We start from the raw sequence: 24565 nt of genomic DNA, 5'->3' as shown, positions 1-24565 counted from the left end.
CACTTCATTTGCAAACTAAGAAAACCCTAAGAATGCAAACAGAAATGTGGCGACTTACTCACCTGCATTGGAGCCTGTCAAGTTGTAACGTGCATTCAGCTTTTTAATGATATTTTCATGGATCTGATACCAGTCACTCTCTGTGTTGCACCTAGAAAATGATAACTTTCTTAACTCTGAAACACGAACACAAGTTTTTTAGACCGGCTTCACCGCATATCTCTAAACAAATCCTCTTTTGTTCATGAAACTAATAATCCCATAGGAGCTAATAAAGCCCCATGAAATTGCCTGTCTCAATGGAAAGGGTGAGAGTGCTCTTACCATTTGAGAAAGGCACCATGGAAATATCTGCGTCGTGTGGCAAAGGGTGGGAGAAAGATATGAGCAATTATGCTCAGGAACTCAGCCGTGACCAAGTTCATCATCTGTATAGATCTATCCTTCAGCGCTAAACCACACAGAAATCTATCTTGCGACACTCAAGAGGAGACACAGGACTCAGAGCCAGTCTTAGCAGACAGAAAAATCTGTGCTGTACACTTCGAAGTTATTTAAAACAGGACGTGATCTTCAGGAGGTAGTCAGCGAAAGAGCAAATTACATTTCAGTATACCTTTAGAAAATAGCTGCTTTTCCATAAGGAAAAACTGACCATGTTCTAATGATCACTTTTCATGGTTTAGACTGGAGTTAGTCTTAGCATCAAATCTGGTTTTGAGCAACGTTTCTTCTTCCCTTGTTTTTGTTATTTTAAAACAAACAGGCAAGATTAAAAAAAAAAAAGAATGTAATAGGCAGACAAATCTAACAATTTGTTAACCAACAGCGAACACTTATTTGACTTTAACATCCTGGGAGTCTAAATAAGAGCCAGCCCACATGTCCACTGTCACACTAAATTGCTTTTCTGCAGCACTGATTCCAGCAGCTGTAATTTAGCACAGAGGGGTACAGAGGAGAGGAGAAAGGCTGCCTGAAAGACTTCCATGCCTTCAAGATTTGAGTGCTAACTCTGGGAGGTGCAGAACTTCCTCATGTGCATGACAATATGTGTCCCAGGTTTATGTACTTAGAATAGACCACTCCACAAAACAGTTTTTACTATAATGTCCAAGATCAGCAGGAAGTTACATGCACTGTGTTGCTACAACTAGAAAATTGAACTTTATTCCTATTACTATCAGCCAAAATCCACTGTTTAATCAACCATTCATTTTGAAATCTATTTTTGAGTTTTCATTCTCCAGCACTAACTGCCTTTTACACTTTTGTTATTCCCATTATATAATTGCTTCATTTCACAAAAAGATACTCTGCCTGCTTTTTTCTGTAGTTATAAAGTACTTCCACTAGCTGCCTAGGCAGCACAAGACGTTTAAACAAGTCCTAAAAGCACTTCACGTTGCCATAAAGAGAGAGCTCCAGAAGCTCTTAAGGATGTGAAAAATGCTGAAACATATATATAAAGATATAACCTTTAATATTATCCCACTTTATAAACACATCTGTAGAACTACCCAAAATTTCCAAACTGTGATTAAAAAAAAAAGAAATTAGCTACTACACTTTTTTGGAACAGAAAGGAGCTACAGCTATTTACTCGCACTGCATTTAACACCACTGCTTCTGATGCAAACTGACTCTAAGATACTTCTAAAAATTAAGAAAAAAGCATGCCTTACATGTATACTTTTAAGACGAGGTCGTCCTTTGAATCTCCTGCCAGCAAATCTGCAATACTGAGGACTGCACAGCCAAAGGGCCGTCTGTATTGTACACTGCAGGCATTTTTCTTTTCTCCAGCTCCCATTCGTCCTGCCAAACAAAATACATATTTGATGCATAATCCAGGGAACTGTCTCTCTTAAAATCACAGAAGGGAGGCAGAGAGCAATCCAGCTCAGTATGGTGACAGGTCTGAGCAGACGATGCCAAGTGTACTCATTGCAAATCTGGTCCATCATTATACTACGTGAGGATAACACATGGTACAGGCAGTCCACTAAATATGTGGTGATCTTGAAAGGTCTCAGACCAGAGGTACTGCTCATCCTCTCATGACCTCTACTCAACAAACAACACTTTCTGACACCCAGTGATAGCACACTCATGACACCGCCAAATTAAATTTAGAGTTCAGACATGACAGAGTGTTCAACGTTTGCTGTCCAATAAGAATTATTTTACTGTGGTTGTTCCTACCCGTGATTTATACGAGAGGTGTTGTGATTGAGCCATTACAATTTAGTAATCAAATGCTGCTTCCAAATAGGCAACTGGCTAGCAAGGGGATAATCGACCAGCTACAGAAAAATCAAGTAGAGATGAAACACGGGGAGGAAAGATGACAAAGGGCAGAAGAACAATTTATGATAAGGAAAGAAAGAAGGCAGCCAAGGAAAACAGATCTGAAACAAAGTATTTTTCCTAGCCTTTTCTATTTGATTGAAATACAATTGATCAAACTTCTCGCTGTGTTCCTGGCATTTGAAACTGCCCTCTTTCTAACCATTTTATTCAATTGTGCACTGGCAGCTATGTATCTTTCCCACCAAGTCTGAGTTTCTGACAAGAAAAGCCTCTGGTTGCAGTTGCTGCAGGGCAATGCCTCCTCCAAATATTCCTATGCATCACAGCAGCTAGAAGAGTAATTGTTCATTTTCACACCATGCAGCATATAAATCCTATTTTAACTTTTTAATATTTCAGTGGTTCATTTATAAACCTGATTGAGAATATATTTGAAAACTATACAATAGGAAAAATTCTACTCCTTATTCTTTTTTAAAGCATTTATTCTTACTGAATATACTTGCATTACATCAGAGTTTACCATACTTTTTCCCAATCCTTGCCAATAAAAACAAAACACAGTATTTTGATATTCTGATGAAACACTAAAACAGCATGAAAATGCAAGGAAAAATTATTCCTCAAAACTGAGGAAAAAACACTAAAAACAGTGTTTACTTTGTAACAAGTTGTTTCTGAACTCAGCACAAGTTAGAGTGACTGTATTTCAAACCAAAATACCTTTCAAAAATAGGAAGAAAAGCTATATTTAGTACTGCACTGATGAAACTACAGAGACAGTTTACAAAGAAAACAATATATCTAAGAGGTCAGAAGCAGACCCGAAGATTATTATTTCACATCAGTACAGCCCAGAGGATAACTTCTTAAAATAAATACCTCACACAAACACACACTTCTCTTCCGCTTTGTTCTAGAGGACTTGATATCTGTCTATAGCATCATGGATTAAAATTATTATGAGACTTCCTCCACTTCCTTCCCTCTCCCCTTTTTTAAAGGGGTCAGGAGACGACAAAATTCATATGAATAATTTCAGATATACATCAGATATTATATACTAATTAGGTACATTAAATTTCCAGGCAAGTTTTTCTATGAACAAAGGATGCTTGAAATTACTCTCTCTGAAACAAGAATGGACTCCCCAATGACACCTCCATCATTTTAAGACAGTTCGTATTTGACAGTTTCATTTTGGTTTGTGATAGTAACAAAATATCCTACATCTAAACTCAGTTCGCAGTGCCCTTGAAAAATAACACAAAACAATGCTGAGAAATCCAAAGCAATTTTTCCATCAAAAATCAGGCATTTTCTTTTCCAAAAATTTATTCAAAGGTCTAGCTGATCTAACAAATCCCAAAGCTGACCCCAAGCAGTTTTCTTTTATTTACTGTCATATGTCTAACAAATGTAAGATTTCTACGCACAGATGATTATACCTACCTATTCGGATAATGTGCACAGTGATATAGATGTCCTTCCTGAGTTCACTGCTGCCCAAATCCTGCACAAGATCAGAACCTCATTATTTCCAACTCCTGATTAAAATTTGACATTTAAAGAGATCTTTACACACTGCTTTCACTGTCAGTGAAAGTGATAAATGAACAGTGAGTTCATTTATACAGCACTAACAAATTATCCCTTTAACACTTTAAATTGGCAGTCATGCACTCAAAACGACTGTCCTAAAATATCATGGGCTAGAATATGCTGTAATGCAGCAAAATCAGTGGGAGGACACAAGAGACTCGTTGTGTGCCTTGAACAGCAGCGATGCATTTGTGCAATTCGTAATATTCTGAAAGTACAGAGAGTGTTGCACAAACAATCTTTTGGGTGTAAAATGCACAAGGAGGAAAACTAACTGGTCCTTGTTGCAGGGAGAAAGACTGGTACATATGCCCACATGGAAGTTTAGATGAGCGTCCACATATTGCCAGAAAATATTCAACTTAGGAGTTCAGCAATACACTGTAACCAGCCTTTAGAGTTGATATTCATAACAATGTAAAAGCTTAGGGAGCAGTTCTGAGTCAACCACAGCATAATAAATTAATCCAACTTCTATTTTCAATATGCAGCACAACAAAGATTGAGAATAGGAAGAACTCACCACAAAGAGAGAACAGTGTCTTTCAGGCTTTTCTGGACATTTTGGCAAACCATTTCTATTCAGCCTTAAAAAAAATCTTTCACTGTAAGAAAACAAATATGACAGGTATGTTGAACAACACTACAGCAAAGTAGACCTCATTTTGATCTTATTTCCAGATGCAACCTTCCTCAAGATTGTCGTGCTTTAACCCCAATCAGCAGCTAAGCACCACACAGCCACTCGCTTTCAAAAGAATTAAATAATTTCTTTCTAAAAGTCTCAGCCATATCAATAAAAGAAAGGGAGAGTCTAGTGAAGGGTGGTGATTTACTTAATCATCTAACAAAATTACTAAAAATTCAATACAAAATAGAAGACTGAGTGTCATTTGGAAGAACGATATTGTATATCCTAGTACACACAGAAACACAAGCAATAAAATCCATTTATCCTAGAACTGAAATTAGATGTGTAGTATGTTGGTATTGATTCTTGCTAAACAAATGTCAACATTGCCACGCTTGTATTCAACAAATATTCTTTTTCATAGACATAAAGATGATCCTAAGGGACATTTTTCTTACTTAACTCCATCAAAATCTCTCACTAGAGTACACTGATTTTAGCAGTCTTGTAAAAGTCTTGGAAGTTCCAGCAGGGCAAATTTCATTTTTGGAATTCTGTTTTGTAATCTACTGTGGGGTGTTAAATGCTGCAGCTGATATAAGTACTAATACCACTAGTAGGGAGATGAAGAGAATTCTTATTTCAGAATAGAAGAGGGCATAAGACCCCACTGAAAGAGAAATTACTTTTTGAAACATTCCTATTTGATAGTAGGTGCGTTATGGATAATCTCTGAGCAAACTTGGCAATTCATGCATGGGAAGTTTATGAAAAAACAAACTTTCCATGCTTTGGATAATTTTCTCCAAGATACAGCCTCATAGGAAATGTAACAATCATATTTCTGCAGTGAGAGATGTGGAAGATGGGAAAAACAAACAAGTCAGAAGTGTTATATATACTTCTCTTCACCCTCTCACCCCCAGCCCCAGCTGGCCAGACATTTGAGTCTGGATGCCCTGTAATGCTCAAATCAGAAACAAAATTTCCAAAGTGCAACTAGGTTTTTCTCAGCTGTATCTGCCTCTTCTGCTTGTCCCAGAGGCTAAACATGGTTTACCACTGCTCTGTACCATCCACAGCTTTTCAAAATGCAGCTGGAAAATCACTAGGAATATGTTGGATAAGATCCAACTCAATAGAGACTAATTAAATCTTTATTGCACAAGCATTTGCCTTGTAGAGAATTTGGATCGATGATTCACAGAATCAGAGTCATTCACATTGAAAGGGACCTCAGAAGGCGTCTAAGTCCAACGTCCTGCTCAAAGCAGGGTCAGCTATAAGGTCAGATTATCTTGCTCAGAGCTTTAGCCAGTCGGGTCTTGAAAACCTTCAGTTACGGAGATCACACAGCCACTCTGGAAAACCCATTCCAGTGTCTGACTGGCCTCAATTTTTTCCCTATATCCAGATGGACCTTCTCTTTTTTCAGTTTGTATCCCTTGTCTCTCATTATCCCGCCATGCACCACTGATGTTATTGATCTTCTTGTAGGTACGGGCAGGCGACTTAGCTACCCTCGAAATGGCTTCTTCTCCAGCCTGAACAAGCCCCGCTGCCTCAGCCTGACCTCCCAGGGCAGGAGCTCCTGCCCGCAACCAACGTGAGGCCTTCTGCTGAACTCACTTCAGTTCATTAATATCCATCTTGTACTGGAGGACCCAAAACTGGCATGGTCTAACCAACGCTGAGCAGAAGGGGATGATTGCTTCCCTTAAGCAACTGGCTGTGTTCTTGTTGACACAGCCCAGGATGCTGCTACACTCAAGAATACATTTCCTAAGAGCTATGTCTGGAGAACACTTTATTTTTTTATGTGCCAGCTATCCAGGCTGAACCTACAAACACCTAGACATTTCATTGTGATTTTTTGAAAACATTTGTGCAATCCTCAGCTATGCAGCTTTTTTATCAGACAGCATAAAAGGCAGAACCTAAGAATAGTAGAGTTGAACTCAAATACCTCAAAATGCATGAAAATCCTATTTTCTCAGAAACATTCATGTTTTATGATACAGCCAACTTCTGCAGCTTAGGTCTCCATGGAAACTTTAAAACTGAGTTTTAAAGACTGTTTATGTGAGTACATTTTTACAGAGAAACAAGTTGGTATTTTGCTATTGATTTAAAAATGGTTTTCAAAATAATTCTGCCCTTTCATTTAGATTTAGTTCATTTGTAATATTGGAAAGTACAGTAAAATAAGTGCAGAGCTTTGTTTATAGGTCTCACACAAAGTTATTGTACATTGAGCAAGAATTATTATTTATATTACCAAAGCAGCTAAAGCTTTAGGACCCCATTATGTTGGGCACCATGCAAAACTGAATAAAAAGAAAAAAGTCTCTGTTCCAGCAGTAACAATACAGCTTCTGTGCACTGAAGCCTGCAGTGCGTTGGTACACATCAATACAAATTTGGCCAATACAAGGTGATTCTGAATTTCACCACCTTACCTTCAGTCTGTAGAACTATTTAAAAGTAATACATACGTACACACCACATTTCACTGCATTTTTTTCTGTCTTTAAAGCAACCACTAGACATGTTGGTTCAAAGAAAAATACCATTCAACACGAAACTGTCTTGCTGTGGATAAGCTATCTTCATAGTTTACCTATGAACTGGCAAATACTGAATTTAACTGGGAGCGTATTCTATATTTCTTGAAGCTTACAATCTGCAGAAACAAAGGCACATCTTTTGAAAGCTTCCTACTCACTATCCACTACGATATGAAATTTTCAAGCTCTGCTTATACTCACAGACCATGAGATTATGATTCACAACACAATTAAAAGCCAAGGACTTTTGTCATGCCACAAAGAAATGCACTGATTGCAACAGACACGTAATGGTTATGCAGATCTAATTTCCTCATTTCAATTTGAAATTTTGTTTGAAGCATAGGACCCAGTGGTGATGAAAAAAGCAAACTGAAAACAACATAAAAATAAATAAATCTTAATCCTTGTTCAGTGCTTTGATACATTTTTTTGCTTGAAACTTATCACAGCACCAGTTACAGCCCAGATTAAAATCGTTATCTTTGAACATTACGAGGGAGCAAATGCAAGCAGTTAGTCTTGTAAGATTATGAGAAAAAACTGGCAATGTTATATCTCAGTACTGAGAGCACGTGCAGTTATATACCATTTCAAAGGATTTATATAGAGGCAAAAAGGTTAGAAAATGGTCAAGGAAAGTAAACAGCCTTCCCAAAACAAAATGAAGACAGAATTCCCAAGATCTGAAAGCTTGCCTTCAAACAGCAGTAAAAACTCCAGAGGGTTAAATCTAGGGCTGGTATCTTATTGCACAGCAGTTTTCTCAGCAGTCAGTTGCACATACATATATACGGCAAATACACACAGCAGTACGCCAAAGCAGAAATACCTTTCCTTTGTATTGAGATGGTATGATTCTAGTTTAGACTACAATGAATTTTTTATGAGCACCAATCTCGCCACTTAAACATGCTGTACACATTTAAACTGCGCTGTCTTCCCACTGAAAATAAGGAAATAGCTACTGCTGGAGAGATTAATTTAAGAAGGTCAACAAGGGATTTTTGTACTGTAACTTCCCGTGTATTAGCGAAGTAACAATGTGTTCCAAATCAGCAGGCTTAACGCATGCATTTGAAAGAAACACGGCCACAAACTGTTCTATTTTCATAAGTGACCCTATTTCCTCAGTATTAGCAGGAAAATGTTACCAGTCACATGTTACCAGTCTAGACAGATTGCTTGTTCTATGATTTATAAACACACTATCAAAAAAAGAACCAGCCAGATTTATGCCACATGGCATATTCTTGTGGTAAAGCTATGTCATCAAATAGTCATAGTTCTCGGTATAGCTTCCCTTTCACATCTTTATTGGCATATTCTTGTGGTAAAGCTATGTCATCAAATAGTCATAGTTCTCGGTATAGCTTCCCTTTCAGACATCTTTATAAATGCCCTCTACTTAAATATAGGTTATGGTGATTCCTAAAGCAAATAACAAGAGACAATAAGAGAATACTGCCATATAATTCACCAGCTCAAGTGTATCACATTCCGGAACACCGTTAATGGACTTTCATTAAGAACTTGAATCTCAACTGACTTCATTTACAGCTAAAGGCTCGTTGACTTCACAAAACCAAGATCAGACACAAAATGTTACCCTCACACTTAGTGGTGAAATGCAGAGAAATGTGGTACAACATGTCATATGTTACTGAAGTAAAGATAATAAAGCCTTAAAAGTATATTCTTAATCAGAGAATAACTGAATGATAAATGTGCCAACATGACTTAGCAGTACAAGCTGTTCCACAGTAAGTCAGCCCCTGTATTTTAACTCTGCTATGCACTTACGAAAACCATACCCAAATTTCTAACTGTAAAATAAGTAGCAATGAGCAAAGGGGGAGAGAAAAGGAAGACTGAGTACTATAAGATTTCGGCCAATTTCAGATAAAGATCAAAGCATTAACACTAACAAAAATAAATCAAATGAAACAATATTATGATACTGTATCAAAGCTTATCTTCATGTCTCCTAGCCACGCTGACAACATGGGGGAAGGAGAAGAAAAACATTTTCAAACACCAGCTTCATGCTGTGGAGCCCAATTTTTATGAACACACCCTACATTATTTTAGGTATTTGCACCTGTATTTTAACTGAAAGGTGGCATTACACATTTCCAGAAAAGAGTAACAAGTTACTTAGGAAACAGTAGTTTTAAATTCTTTTTCATGAGGTACCACAGGAGCCGAAGGACGACAATGTAACTTTAAAAGACAGAGAGCACGCTGGAATCTATCAGCAGGTATTTACAACTAAAGAAACAACATACACCAGAAGCTGGAGCTCTCGGTAATAGTGAACTTAGTCTGCCACCACAGATAAACATTTTGCAGCACAGCATTATCAGTGCACAGACCTACAGATCCTTTAAGCTGAATTACAGTCTTGATTATTATCCTAGTCACTGACTGAGGTAACAGCATGGATAGAAGCAGATTTACTGTATCTTTCGCCAAAGATGGAAATTAAACTTGAAGAGAGCAAAAGGAATTGGTAAAAGTGAAGGGAAACAAAAGCATTTAAAAAAACCCCCTCCCTCCAACAACACCTGGGCTCCTATGTATTCATCACCATTTGGGGGTTTACAAATGGCAAGCCTGTATTTTTTTTTGCCGACCCTGGGATGCCTTTTCCCAGTAGCCACTGCGACTGCAACGTGTTCTCGATAAGATGATCTGTAAACCTACCAGAACACCACTAGTGTTGAATATATCTCATCACTACCTAAATCTGTCACAAATATGCCACGGCTGGTGCACATGCCCCTATTCTAACACTGCATTCATTTCTGAATGTAACCAACTGTTGAAGCTCCATCAGCTACAAGACAGGTCACCCCTTGCAGTGCTTTCATCATTGCAATTAAAAACAATTATCTCTCCTGTTACTTTTCAATTTTTACAATACAAACAGTAAGAGGGTTATTTGTTAATGCATATGAGAGACCTAATCGATACCACAGGTTCCTCTTGCTTGGGTTGGTTTGTCTGCTTTAAAAAAGCATCTATCTACACAAGATCAGATCAAAGATCTATATAAGCTAGCGCCCTTACTCCAACCACAGTAAGTAGAAGATATTTGAGAAAGAATCTTTAAACAGTAGATAGGTAGGTACATGTTTCACTGAATACGGGTATTCGTGAGAAGAACTGAGCTACATCATGAAATACAACTAATTTCTAACACACCCTCACACCTGGGAATAACATATCTGTATTTGTTGATTTGAGGGCATATGAAAGATGTGATTAAAAACAGGCTCTGTTTCCCCATAAAATACAAAACCAAACCTTTCAAAAGCATTTTCTTGCTAGACTACACTTGTGCCTTTTTTTAGAAAATCATTCCTACCACATCTACCTCATTTTACTTATCCACAAATGTAGTTATTTTGCTGCAAATTCACATGCAGCAGCTCCCGTACAACTGCTGAACAGGACAGTCCGGGCAGTCAGACCAATGCAAATGGGCTTGCTGAAATGTCAACTCCTTAAAAAATACTTGGAACATTACCCTGAAGTAAAATGTTATTCTCTTGCAATTCAAGAATGGTCAGTATTTAAAGAGCAATTTATCAGAAATGTCTCATTAATGACAGCAAATTACACAGCATTGCACAAAGTCAGATTAAATGAATGATTTGTAAAAAGAAGTATTATTAATACATCTAGAACCTTTTAAAGCCACAACTTTTGATCACCTGACAATGAAGAGTAATATAAATCTGAGAAAAGACTTTTATTATGGAAACTACCACAAGGCCAAAACATTTGGAGGACGTGACTGTGCCAAACATTCCTTTCGTAGACATTCTTCCCGCTACATAAATCATATCTGCTTATACTATTGCTGTTGATGAGTATGTAAAACTGAGCTACCAAAAAATGACTTAGTTGAGAGGGATAAATAAAATATATTTTTGCTATTGATATCTGAAAGCTAAAAAAAAAAAAAATAATTAAATATTAATAGGTACAAGGGAGAAAGAGGACAGACCTGTAGAAATCTTTGTAAGATACCAACCCACTGATTTTGAAATTTCTCATTGGTCATGGTATGTTCCTGTGAAGAGACTCTAAATCCAGAACAGAGTTTTCAGGTCAAAACCAGACTCGGGGAAATGAAAAAAAAAACCAATCTTCCTCACACCGTAAGGTAAGTAGCCTGAATACTCATGGGGTACCTAAGAGGCTCAAGTTCCAATGTTTGATTAGTGGATGTTGAGTACTTTATGGGTCAGGCTATTAGTTACAGTGAGTGTGTCTTTTACTCTACTTTTTTGCTTTTTGTTGTAAAACAACAAATGAAAACGTAATTAATAGGGTACACTGACTGACTGGGCCAGCACTTCAGTGTTCTGAGGAACTGGAGGAACTCCACAGCAGGCAGTTCAAATCAGTATTCTCAAGCGAAAAGTATTCTTCACTTGAGGCACATCCTTCACATTTCCAGTCTGACTGGGAGCAAGAAACAACTTTCTTGCTAATCTCCTCTGACAACTCCTACTCCAGAATTTCTCCTCGTCGAGGGTCCAAGCAGAGGAGAAGCCCTATAACTTTTACTACTTCGCTACTCCTGCCAAGAAAAGGCTGACTGACTATATATGTCCTGACTATATTCCTGCACGTAGGAATCTTTCTCCTCACAATGAATAACTGGAAAAAATGAGGCACATTTTCTGAAGGGAAGCTTTTGAAGTCTCTGGAACTTCAGGCTTCTCTTTTAAGCTGCTTTTTATAACCCTGTATCTACTTCCAATTACAATCACACCAAATACATTCTTGTCCGCAAAGGCAAATTACCAGGTGTTTTGTCTTAAACAAAGCCAATAATGAAATAATTAAGCCTGCTGATATATTGAGTGTGTGTGTGTGTATATATACACCAATATAAAGGATGACACAAAAATTTTAAAAAAATTAGCAACCATGCTCACAAATGTACATACCAAGTTACCAATCTAAAAAGGTATTTTTATTCTAAATGCATAAAGGATTGTCAATAGAGCAGTGGCTGCTCTCTTGCCAAAGTGACCTTAAAGTTTCCTTCAAGGTGTTTCAACCCTCCTGCTAAAATCAGGGCTACCTCCTGAATGAGCTGGAAGTAAATAAAACCAGGCTGGTTTTGTTTTATCTTGTTTCTGAGGAGGGACAAAACAGAGTAACAACTGACTAAACTAGAATAGAGGACTCTTTTAAGAGTCTGCTAGCTGGAAAAGCCAAAATGCTTCATCTCTCCTGCTCCTATGAGGTATAGATATATATGCATTGATTTTGTGTAATTTGCTGTAGCACAGTTTTAATACTGTACAAGATGAGGTATTTTTGTGCCCACTGCACAGGAAATTGAAAATAACACTGAGCTACCCTATGCTGTGATCCAGTAAAAGTGCAGATTATGCTTTTGTGGAAATACTAATAAAGGAAAAGTAGCCCCGAGCTAGCGCATTGCTTTTGGTTCCCATGGGTTGCTCCCTCTTACCAGAAACCCTGCTACCTCCTTTAGCTCAAATCCCTGCCCTGCCTAGCAGGCACATTTGCACGGAGAAAGTCAGGATCCAAGACTACTTCAAGACAAAATGCATCTATGGATAATGTGGAGGTATCTGAGTAATAATTTCCAAGGAACAGTATTAATGAAGTGAAGGTTACCCACATTAAAAAAATAGTACTTTAAGGGGAAAAGGCAGAGTAGCCTATCACCTAATGATACATTAAAAATTACAAGGAACACCTAGATTGTGTGTAGCATATGATAGAGCATTGTACTGAGCACACTTTCATGTACATTCATTTTTTCTTTACAAAAATTCTATGTTGCTGAAAAACTACAACAAAGCCCAGTCCGAACTCTGCCTCTCTAGTGAGTGTTCACTCCTCCCAGAAATTCTGTGCTATTGGGATCAGGTAACTTGGTCTGAGATACAGTTAAAACATATCCTTAAACAACTGGAAAAAACCACACACACTTTTTTTTCCCAGAATGATATTCTCATAGATAATAAACCCCTCTCTTCATGCAGAGTTATTTATTAATAAAGCCTCTGAATTTCCATACCATTCAGAACCACAAAACTTAAATATCAAACAATCAGATATTGTACATACAGGAGCAGAAAATCTGAATATCAACTAACGTGCGTGTGTGTATGCACATATATAAAAATTCTTTCTCCCTCTCCCTCCAGCTTTTGTATGTGAAATTGCACCATCTAAAATTATTTCCAAATCTGGTTTTAAAGTGCCCTCCCAACCATTTCACAAACCTAATTTGTGCTCTTCTCTGATGTTAGAATAAAATAAAGAATCAAGTGTCTGGAAAGAACATGGAAAGGAACAATAGACGCACACACTGTATACAACAAAAAAAGTCCAAAATAACATTTCTAGCATGAAACACTTGCATGATAACACATGCTATGAAAAGAACCATAAAGAAGTTGAAATTAATTAGCAGGTAGTTATGAACTGAATCTTCTTGACCAACTTGATAAAATTCCACGATGAAATGATCAGCCTGGTAGATGAAGGGAGAGCAGTGGATAGCATCTACCTGGACTTCAGTAAGTCCTTTGACACTGTCTCCCATAAGATCCTCCAAGAAAAGCTGTTGATGTATGAGCTGGATGAGTAGACAGTGAGGTGGCTTGAAAACTGGCTGAACAGCCAGGCCCAGAGGGTGGTGATCAGTGGCACAAAGTCTAGTGGGAGGCCAGTAACTAGCAGTGTACCCCAGGGGTCAGTACTGGGTCCAGTCCTGTTTAACGTCTTCATTAATGATCTGGATGATGGGACACAGTGTACTCTCAGCAAGTTTGCTGATGACACAAAACTGAGAGAAGTGCCTGATACACCAGAGGGTTGGGCTGCCATCCAGAGGGATCTCAACAGGCTGGAGAAATGGGCTGACAGGAACCTCCTGAGATTCAACCAGGGGGAGTGCAAAGTCCTGCACCTGGGGAGGAACAATCCCAGGCACCAGTACATCCTGGGGGCTACACAGCTGGAAAGCAGCTTGGCAGGAAAGGACCTGGGGGTCCTGGTGGACACCAAGTTGACCATGAGCCAGCAATGTGCCCTTGCAGCAAAGGAGGCCAATGGTATCCTGGGCTGCATTAGACAAATTATTGTCAGCAGGTTGAGGGAGGTGATCTTTCTCCCCTCTACTCAGCGCTGGTTACGCCACACCTGGAGTATTGTGTCCTGTTCTGGGCTCCCCAGTACAAGAGAGACATGAACATACTGGAGAGAGTCCAAGAAGGGCCGTGAAGATGATTAAGGGACTGGAGGGAAAGGCTGAGAGAGCTGGGACTGTTTAGCCTGGAGAAGAGAAGGCTCAGAGGGGATCTTATTAATATATATAAATACCTGAAGGAGGGTGCAAAGAGGACGGAGCCAGGCTCTTTTCAGTGGTGCCCAGTGAAGGACAAGAGGCAATGGACACAAACTGAAGCACAGGAGGTTCCCTCTGAGCATCAGGAAACAATTTCTTTACTGTGAGGGTGTCTGAGCACTGGCACAGGTTGCCCAGGGAGGTTGTGGAGTCTCCACCTTTGGAGACATTTAAAAGCCATCTGGACATGGTCCTAGGCAACCAGCTCTAGGAGGGTTAGATCAGATGACTTCTGGAGTTCCCTTCCAACCTCCACCTTTCCATGATTTTGTGATTACGTGTAAGTACCACATAAAGGCAGCACAGATAGACAGCTGGGTCATTTGCGTCTTTACGGAAATAACTTTTTTTTTTTACACATTCTTCTCCATCTTCCACCTCTGCAAGTTAGTAACTGTCATGCTACAACACTTTACCACTTGTCTTTACTTGCCCTGAAGTTCCAAATTACTATAATTAACGAACTGTTCCTCACAACAACATGCGACATATTCTTCATTAGCCAGAGGGCCATCCATACAGGATTCTTCTCCTGTACTTTTTTAGTAACTTCTGTAGCCTTGCACTGAGTACACACCCTACAGCTTCACAAATATATTCTCCATCTCCTTTGTGGTCTAGTGTTCAACATTGTTTAGAAGTAACAAAGAATTTAACTATTCAGGACTCCTGCATTTAGTGCTGATGTCTGGAGCACTGATCCTAAGTAAACTAGATATTGAAACTCAAATGTAACCCACTTACATGTTTGAAGTAATATTGAATCTTTGAGCTCTTGAGAGCTCAAGAGAGGCCACAGGGATATCTTCAAAGAAAGACATCTTGGGTTCTCAGTAGTGAGCCTTCTGGGTAATGGAAATGTATTATCACCTTGATTCAAGAGGTATCCACGCCCTTCCCTGCTGTTGTTCTGACTGTTAACAATTAATAATAGTCAGTTGTGTAAACTTTAGTTAGAGGGACGATTAAAAGTCGCGTTCTTTGAGCTGTGCTAGAACAGAGCAGGTCTCGGTTTGAAGATGCTGACGGAGGTTGCAAAAAAATGCCTTTAAACATTCTCTTACTACACCAAAATCCTTTAAGATTTTCATAGAATAAGGGGGGAGGGGAGTATTTGTTTCTTAAAGGGAGAAAAACTGACATTATGGCTTTTTTCTGAAAGAAAAAAAAGAAATTAGAACACAAAGTAATAAATATTTTGACCAATAAAATGTGGATTTCAGCTTTCGGCAAGTGGTTTAACTGATTTAAAGTAACAGAACTGAAAGAAGAAAGGCATAAAAAGATTGATGATGTGTATGAATGTCACTAAAAAGGTGAGGTTGAGAGTACAACAAAGGAAGGGTAATCTTATTCTTTGATACGGTCTGGAGTTTACACAATCATTAAGCATATAATCAAAAGCTCACAAAATAGAAAATGCAGTTTGCTTTCATTGGCCTTGGATAAACAGCCTATTCCTCTTTGTGCTGCTTAAGAATCTGTGCTCATATGAGGGCAATATGATAGTTAAAAACAAGGTTGTTCAAGGTGATAGGAAAAGGAGGATTAGCATGCCAACTTATCTCTGCTCCTCACACAGATGGGGCCAGAGGCATCAATCATTTGTGATAAGACGTTCATATCATATTGACAAAGACACAAAGTGTATATCAATGAAAAGAAAATCTTACCACACTCCATCTTTCTGAAGTGCTGCCTTGAAATTGTCCTATTAATAGCATTGCTGTTTGGAAAAAATTGTAACATTAAGAAAATGGTTTAGAAAAGACACTGCTACACAAGAACTGTGTGTCACATTGCAGATTTAAGAAAGATAATTTCTAGAGCAGTATGTTGGTGTAACACAGAGGCACAAACTCTACATAAATGTAAAGGTCAGCAAAGCAACTGGGACTTTGGGCGGGAGAAGATGCAGCATACTTATGCATACTCATCAATGCCAAGAAGAGTGTCCACAGTCTGAATTGAACAAATGTAGGCAGCAGGCTTAATACCCTCCATTCCTTTTTTCATAATACACTGCCCAGTGTTGCTGGTGTTTTCAAAATTTTCTTAAAAAAAACAGGCAAGATCTCTGGATAGCAATGAGCTACAAATATAAATATGGTCTTACAGTATCTACACTGGAAAGGTAGGTATTTCAGAGGACATTGGGATACTTGATTTTTTGAACGCAGTCATCTGGTAAGTATTATCTTTGGGTTTTTGGTTTTGTTTTTTTAACAGCAGAGTATTCTTGTGGCAAGAAATATAATTAACAGAGTCTCAGTGAATAATGCACATTGTCTGGAAAACAGCTAAGCTGCTACTTCGGCCCTTGCAACTTGTTAAACTGATTCTATTAAAAGCTGATAAGTGAGATCTTTCCAGGATCTGATAAAAAAAAATAAATCAATATATTTTTGATTAAAGGACTGGTGTTCTTAGAGCTCCAGTGTAAATGGGCCCTCTGGCTACACTAAGGTCATCACTGCTGCAACAAACTGCTGCTGTATTGGGTAAATTATATGAGTACATGTGGGGGAAAAGCATGTACTATCATCAGATACCTTTTATTTCTCCGAAAATCTGCCACTACAAAACTGATAACTGCGTAATCTGTTGAAGTACATACTATTGGCTCTGTAAGTGTGATCTAACTGCAGGAAAAGCGGATCATTTCATTAACTTTTGTGCTAGTAAGAGAAAAAGATATCCCCAAAGCAAACAATCATCACTACACTCTTCAGTACTCTAAATATTGGGAATCTAAGCATCTTTCTATTCCAGCTTTACAGAACAGGAGCTACTGATAATTTCTTAGGAATAGAAAAACCTCAAAAACTTCACAAATGTCATAAATGACCACGCATTACAATAGATTTATAAAGCAGCTAATAAAGAGCATCAGAACACAGGATCGTTGCACTCTGCTGAAATGTTGAAAACACACATTTCCAGTCTTCCTTTGGAGCTCTAACAATGTCCTATCTTTTACCTAAAGTTTAAACTTAGTTATTTTCTCATAAGTGCATCTCACATTAAATCAACTGCATTCAGGTGTCTATAATCCCTTTTAACTCTGAAATTGTTTTTGTAATGTGATTGTAACGGCTAAAAATATCAGTTAACTCCCAAAGTAAAAAATTGCATGAGTACAGCTGAGTTACTCCATGTTTTACAGGATTTTCCCCCGTTCAAACTATGATCCTGTAATATCCACCTTACATACATTATTTTACAATCAACATGATCGGGTTAGTTTGAATCAGGCTTTTGAAGAAAATCTTCTGATCATCTCCACATTTTGATTCACAACCCAGAACAGTCTAAGTTAGTGAACTGGATTTCTTCTGCATAAAACTAAACTGGAACATATGCTCTTGCCACTCGGTCCGCACAACCACAGAGGTAGTCCAAAGTAAAATCCTTAAAACATTTACACATGTTAATATTTGGCTTAGCATGAACTGCTGCTCTACAAATCCACTCCTACTGGCTGGCACTACTTGCTGAAGTAGACAGCAGTCTTAGACTTTCAAACTGTTCATCTAGTTATAACAAAATTAGATGATATAAAAACAAACCATCAAAGCTCAGTACTAAATTGATAAGTCCTTCTGATTTTGCTTTTCTCAAACATTTGTTGAGCATGCCAGATTCAAGGAACAGATTTTAGAAAAGCGTTTCTTAACACTATCTACCATCTGGACTCTCAATAGATCCAGATAGAGTATGTTTGAGATAATATACTTTAGAAACACACTAAGATGTTGTACAACTCTAAGTAGCCAGTGAAAGCTCAGCAGTGGCCAGGAAAACAGGACTGAACTGAAAGACAAAAAAGCCTTGAGAGATGTGATCATGGACCTCTTTCATTTTCCACATACAGTAACAACACTACTCTACAACTGTGTATGCTAAAAATTTTGCCTGTATATTAGGATTCTAATAGTGTAATTAGTTCTACAAATTAAAGTTCCATCGAGATAGCTTTTTACTTTCTTAAAGAACGACAAATACACAAACAGTGCTTGTGACCTTAACAGAAATAAAAGAGGAAGAGGAATATAAGGTTAGAAGACGTAAAGGTGCATAAACCAAAGAATTTTACTGGGACAAGCCATATGGCTGTACCATGTTAAAGCAGTGCCATTCACACACTTGCTCTGTCCCACTCAGGGGCTGTTACTGTTCTAAGAAAGAAAACTGCAAAGCAGAAAGAAGGGAAGGCAAATGGAACAAGATACAAGAACACACCAGGGAAAACTCTAGAAATCATCAGGGACTGACTTCAGCTGTTTATTGTTAATTTAAGTGATAGCAAAAATTATTCCTAGCAGCTAGCTTAGGTAGAAAATATGGATATATACAGAGTCAAGTGAAATTAGTATGCACCAATTAAGTAGAAAATGACTGACTTGCAACTGTAATCTTAATGCATCGAGTGCATAAGCCTGTCATCACTCAGATTTAAATACTTGACTATCAAGAGCAAACTTCTACAGTTTTCTTGCTTCCGTACAGGAAGTAGAATATTCATGTCCACAAAAAGCCTCTTAAAGTGTGAAGACACACATTAGGCAATTATATCAATATAGAAACAGTCTGCAAAGTAATATTTATGATCACTGTTTATTAGCAACAATAATAAAGTCATAAATAAACCTGTATTTTATTATTACATATGCCTTAATACAACAGAACCGATGTTATTGTGGATGCCAACACAATTAGAAACAGTTATTTTTAATAGCAATTTCCAGCAACAAAAAAAGCCTGGAGAAAAGTACAGTCCCATACTGTCCCAAACAAATGGCAAGTGATCACAAAAGAACATTTATCTCTAGCTTACTAAAGTTGACAGAAAAAATCCCTGTTGCCCAAAGTGGGCGCTGATCACACTAAGTTAGGTGCAAGTGATGCATCGCAGCTGCTACCAATCTAGAGAAATCTTTAGTTAGGAAATCTGAAGGTCAAAAAGAACCCCAGGCATGACACTGATTTTTTTGTCACTATCTGACATCAGATTTCTTTTCTGGGCAAGTCACTAATTCATTTCAACATCACAGTTTCTCACATCTCACATGAAAAACATATTATTATCTAATTCTTAGGACATGTGGGGAAAATTATGAGCATTTATCCATGCTTTTAAGATGAAAAATTATTTAACTGAGAATAATCTACTTATAAATTTACCTCATTTTCCTTTTATTCAAAGCACTAAAAGAAGAGTAAGATACATTATCAAAACCACAATAATGGTTTAATGGCTTTAGGGCTTTAATTTCCATCTCTTATTTATTTTAAAAGGTTCTATCCTAGAAATGCACTGGTAGGTCACACAATGAGAGCACCAATTTATATGTTAAATTAGAAGAATATTCCTTAAACTTGTACATTGCCTACCACAACATAATAACAAAAGAGACACACAGACCATGCTTTCTTTTTTAACAAAAGAATTTCAATATATACTGAAGCAACAGTTGTAAATTTGTACATACATATATCACTTATTTTTGATCCATCTATTCTAAATGTTTTGCAAGTATTTTAAGAGCAAATTCAGAGTGCTTTTCCTTATGGATTCCACTCTAAGGGGCTCATGTCGAGAAGTCAGATAACTAATACTGAGTATCTGTAACCTTTATGAATTCAACGTCAACTCTTTCTGAACTTGAAGGCTCAGACTTTATTGAGATCTAAAGTAGTGAAACAGAAAACAAAAAAGAAACAGGATGGATTCAGCTCAAAATTACTTCTCGGTATGCTGAGCAGCTCTTTAATCAATACAGTCTATGGATTTTAAAGAGCTATCCAACATGCCCTAAAGAAGACGCAGACATTTCAGCAGCTGAATCACTTTCTAGGTTTCACTGACTATAACTAGGTCTCTGTAGACTGTAACAGGAGCCTAGAGATGCAGTTCACACAAAGATCTTAAGTTCAGATGTCTTTGGAGCTGGATTCCAATCCTAAAGTCCATTTATTCACCATGAAACCTTCTAAAATTAAACAAAAAGGAAATGCTAAGCATTGGCATATGTCTTAATCTTGGCATCTTACTCATGACTGCAGAAAGATACCTCCATCTACTCAGATTCCAGAGCTTGATGGCGTCCCACCCCACCCTGAAGATATACTTGCATGTTCTTTCAGGACCGATTCTTTTCTAATGAAGCACAACTAATCAGAGAAAGAAAAGGTGATGAAGAGGAGCAAATGCTAAATTTAAATATAAAGCATGTGGTGACCACTTTGGATTTTTTTTTTTTTTTAAATAAATTGGAACAAGAGTGTAGTGTAGGTGAAGAAGAGATTTATATTAATAGGTTGGGTTGTTCTTTAAGAAAACAAAGACCCATGCTCAGTTTCTTGCTCTACCTTTGAATATTCAAACTTAATTTCCTATCTTCCAGGGAGTCTGGACTGTCTCTTAAGCTACAGCAATTGTAATTAAGATACTGTATAAAGTGTAAAGTGGATGACAATTATTACTATTCTCCCTTTCCTCCTCTGGTTGTCTTTACAAAGACAAACAGTGGCTAACATTGCATCGTGTTAGAATCCAGACCTGCCGAGAATACTTACTGAACTTAGCTCCTGTGGCAAAACCCAGGGGTCATGAGAATTACAGAAAAGCTGTGTGCTGACATTCAGGATCATAGTTTTCAATTTGATATCTAAATTTCTTTCTACTTTATACACCTACATTATTTTAATCTGTTCTTAGCATGTAATGATATTTCCTTATTAGACACTCAATTCTAGTCCCACTAAGTCAAATGCAAGAACTGTTAACACACTGTGCTTTCTGCTTATAACTTGGTTTGTCTCAGTTGCTATGGCATGCTTTTTTCAGAGAGAATCTATAACTATAGCAACAACAACAAAAAGTTTCATTACTTTTCATTGTTCAGTGACTATATTCTAAGTCTGATCAGTTCTTAATGCTGCCTGAGAAAACTACAACTTTACAACGGCCTAAGGACAACCTTATTCTTGCACTTCAATATAAACCTCAGCTATTAAACCATACTTTCCCTATGTTACCAAGTACCTTCTTTTTTCCTTGTTTTTCCAAAGCACAGACTTTTCCACATGGTAACATGCTATCCACATTATTAATAACGCAGATATTTTCAAAATAAAGGAAGAGAAAAATCAAACCCTTTCAAAGTATTCGACGCTACAGTTGATCAGAAAAAACAATAATTGCAAATTTGCCAAGTCACTATCACAAAATCAAATTGTTTTATGCATGTTAGTAAAAATGACATCCTCTTATCAGTAATGTATAAATACTCAAAATTTAATGAAAACATTCTGTATAAACTCTGCAGCAATATACAGATAGATTTATACTAATACATTAAAAATAATCTCACTAAGAAAAAAGCCACAAAATATCATTAATATGCTGTGGTTCCTTGCAGGCCAGTAACATGAAGAAGTCAGGTGAGCTGTGAGCTCAAACATGCTACATTTCTTTCTGAATGTTGCTAACCGTTTTGGATCACAGCATCCTACCCAGAGGCTGCTTTTTCTTGCACTGGTCTGGAGCTGACTAGGAAGGGAGCTGCTATGCTCAAGCTTCCTAAAGCCTTACTATTCCTTTTTGTAGACGCTTGCCCCACCTCAGTATCTACCACTGCAATTCAGTTTAACCATGATACTTGAACAAATGTTTCTGTTCAAACAGCTGAATGTATGAAACAGGTAACATAAACCAAAAAAAAGACTGTGGAAAAAGATATGCAATCAATTAAAACAATTAATCAGATAATGTTGCTTCTAGTCCTCCAACAATCTTTTAAAGCTGAAATTTCAATTGCATAAACCTGAGGTTACAAAAAATGAAATAGATATATAGAGAGATCTTACATTTGCAGGTCCACCTGATAAGAAGCTAAGTTAGTCTTTGTAAAAATATCAGAACAGAAATTCTATCATTAAATCTCAATTCTGCTATTTTTACTCTCTCCAAATGAACTCTTTGTTTAAGAGGCTACAGAGATCACTTGCTTTACATCAGATGGACAATGAACGCTATATTAGAATCCACATAAAGGCACATTTTTGGAGCAATTGTACCTGTGAGCTTGTATTAATATTATGCATTCAAACAGTCTCATTAAAATAAGCCAGATTACCCACCTGAGGAAGCTTGGTACACATATAGTGCTTGCAAAACTGAAACTTGACGTAAAAAGCAACAAAGTCCAAAGAAAAAAAACCCCAAAATTCTAATACCATAAGGAATGAATTGAAGAAATACATTTTAAGTCACGTATATTCATATACTTCTATTCTTAATTGAAGATCTTTCTGTTTCAGGAAATAAATTATCATGTATAGTTTCTTAAGTTTATCTGTGCTATTAACAAGTTTCATCTATTGTTTTCATTGCATTTTTCTACTGGACCACAAGACGACGACTTAGGAAACCAATGGACAAATGACACAGCTAGGTTGTGACAGACCTTTAGGTGCTGCCACACACAGCTTTTGACCTGCACTTTCATCAGAAATGAGCAGAAGAGTCTGCGTATCCAGGCTCCACAACCCTACTGTTGCCAGTAGGCTTCGGCATCATTGCAGGGTGTGAACTGCAGTAGCTGGGGAGCGCAGACACTGTCTCCTCTCATACACCATCTTTCTCAGGGAGGCTGGTCATTTCACGCATACATCAGCCAGGGCCTAAAGACCTCTGAAATATTCCACCCATTTGTACTGAACAAAAATTATACATTATACCACACCGTTGTGCACCAAGACCAACTAACTTTGGTTTAACTCTGTGATAACCTGGTTATGTCGCTTCCAGGTCTACTCCAGGAAGGCCATGTAAATCTCCAGCTTGGACACCCCTGCATTCCAGAGTTCATTTTGTGATACAGATATACCTTGCATTTAATTTGTTCTTGTGAAAACTCTCTTGGTTTCAGCTTTTTCAACGTGTTGAGAGGTTTCTGTTTGTTTCTTGGGAGGGTTTTTTGTTGTGGTTTTGTTGTTGTAGGGGTGTATGTTTGTTTGTTTTGCAGATGGTTGCAAACTACCTTCACAAAATTCATCTTGTCATTCCCCCCATGCCCTAGAAGGCAGTTTGGATTCATGGCAACACGCTTCTTCAAGGTTTGCCACTAATGGGAACACATAATAAAGCAGCTGCAAACAGACACTGGAGTCAGGAATCAATAACTAAAGGTCAGATCACAGCAAGCATGTGACAAACAGCTCTAGAATTTGTGCTTTCATGTGAACATGAAATCCAATCCATTTGCTTTCATACCACCACTACTGCCATAATCTTGTTTTCGGCAATCCATAACACCCAAATTGTTTTCTGTCAAGGTCTGAAGCTCTCTCCTAAATCCATCACCTGCTGTGGCATTCACTGGAGTGAACACAAAAGATGTGCCCTGATGGACCTTTAATTCTCAGAAACAGCAGTAAACGGCGTTTTGGTGACTAATGTCCAAAGTGCAGGCCAGAATGAAGTGTCAGTATTTAGCAACTAACACTGTAGCAACAGTTGCTTATATATGATTTCATTAACAATAAAAATCAATTTACTCAGTATAATCTTCCTTCAAAACACTGGCTAGTTATCTTGCCCAACTACAAAGCACAGACATAATTTTGTCAAACTCAGCCCAAATTCCACATGGTTTCCCAAATTCCTATTGCCATATGTAAGACAACAACTAGTACACAGTCACAGCTTTGTACACATTTTGAGTAACACTTTTTACCCTATTAACAGGCCTAGAGCAGTAGCTTATATTTCTTTTCATGTATTTGTGAGCTGTCTTAGCTAAAGTGTTTGTTTTGAAGTCTAGTCTTTCATTTCTCTAGTGGCCAGTCTTAAAGCAGATGGTATTTGTTGCCTACAGAACATATTCTTTCTATTGTGAGGAGAACAGAAAAGAATACAGTGGCCAAAAATCAGCAGCAAATTATGAATGGGAGCCTTCTGACCAGAAGGTGATCTCCCATTGTATTGGGTTTGCGTGGCAAGGTTTTGGTAGTGGGGGGGGCTACAGGGGTGGC

General features: G+C 37.7%; 1 protein-coding gene across 1 annotated transcript in view; it reads right to left on the bottom strand.

Moving 5' to 3' along the window:
* The window catches only part of DOCK4 (dedicator of cytokinesis 4), a 262389-nt gene that overhangs the window by 126546 nt on the left and 111278 nt on the right, over positions 1-24565 (bottom strand). Inside the window, 4 exon segments of the mRNA XM_019474045.1 lie at positions 63-151; positions 1686-1818; positions 3766-3826; positions 4439-4520. Of these exon segments, the coding sequence (XP_019329590.1) occupies positions 63-151; positions 1686-1818; positions 3766-3826; positions 4439-4520 (365 nt within the window).

Source organism: Aptenodytes forsteri, unplaced genomic scaffold, assembly GCF_000699145.1.
Source record: "Aptenodytes forsteri isolate BGI_AS27 unplaced genomic scaffold, ASM69914v1 Scaffold166, whole genome shotgun sequence".
NCBI lineage: Eukaryota > Metazoa > Chordata > Aves > Sphenisciformes > Spheniscidae > Aptenodytes > Aptenodytes forsteri.
The sequence above is the reverse complement of the archived record's forward strand: the minus strand, read 5'-3'. Positions and strand labels throughout refer to the sequence as shown.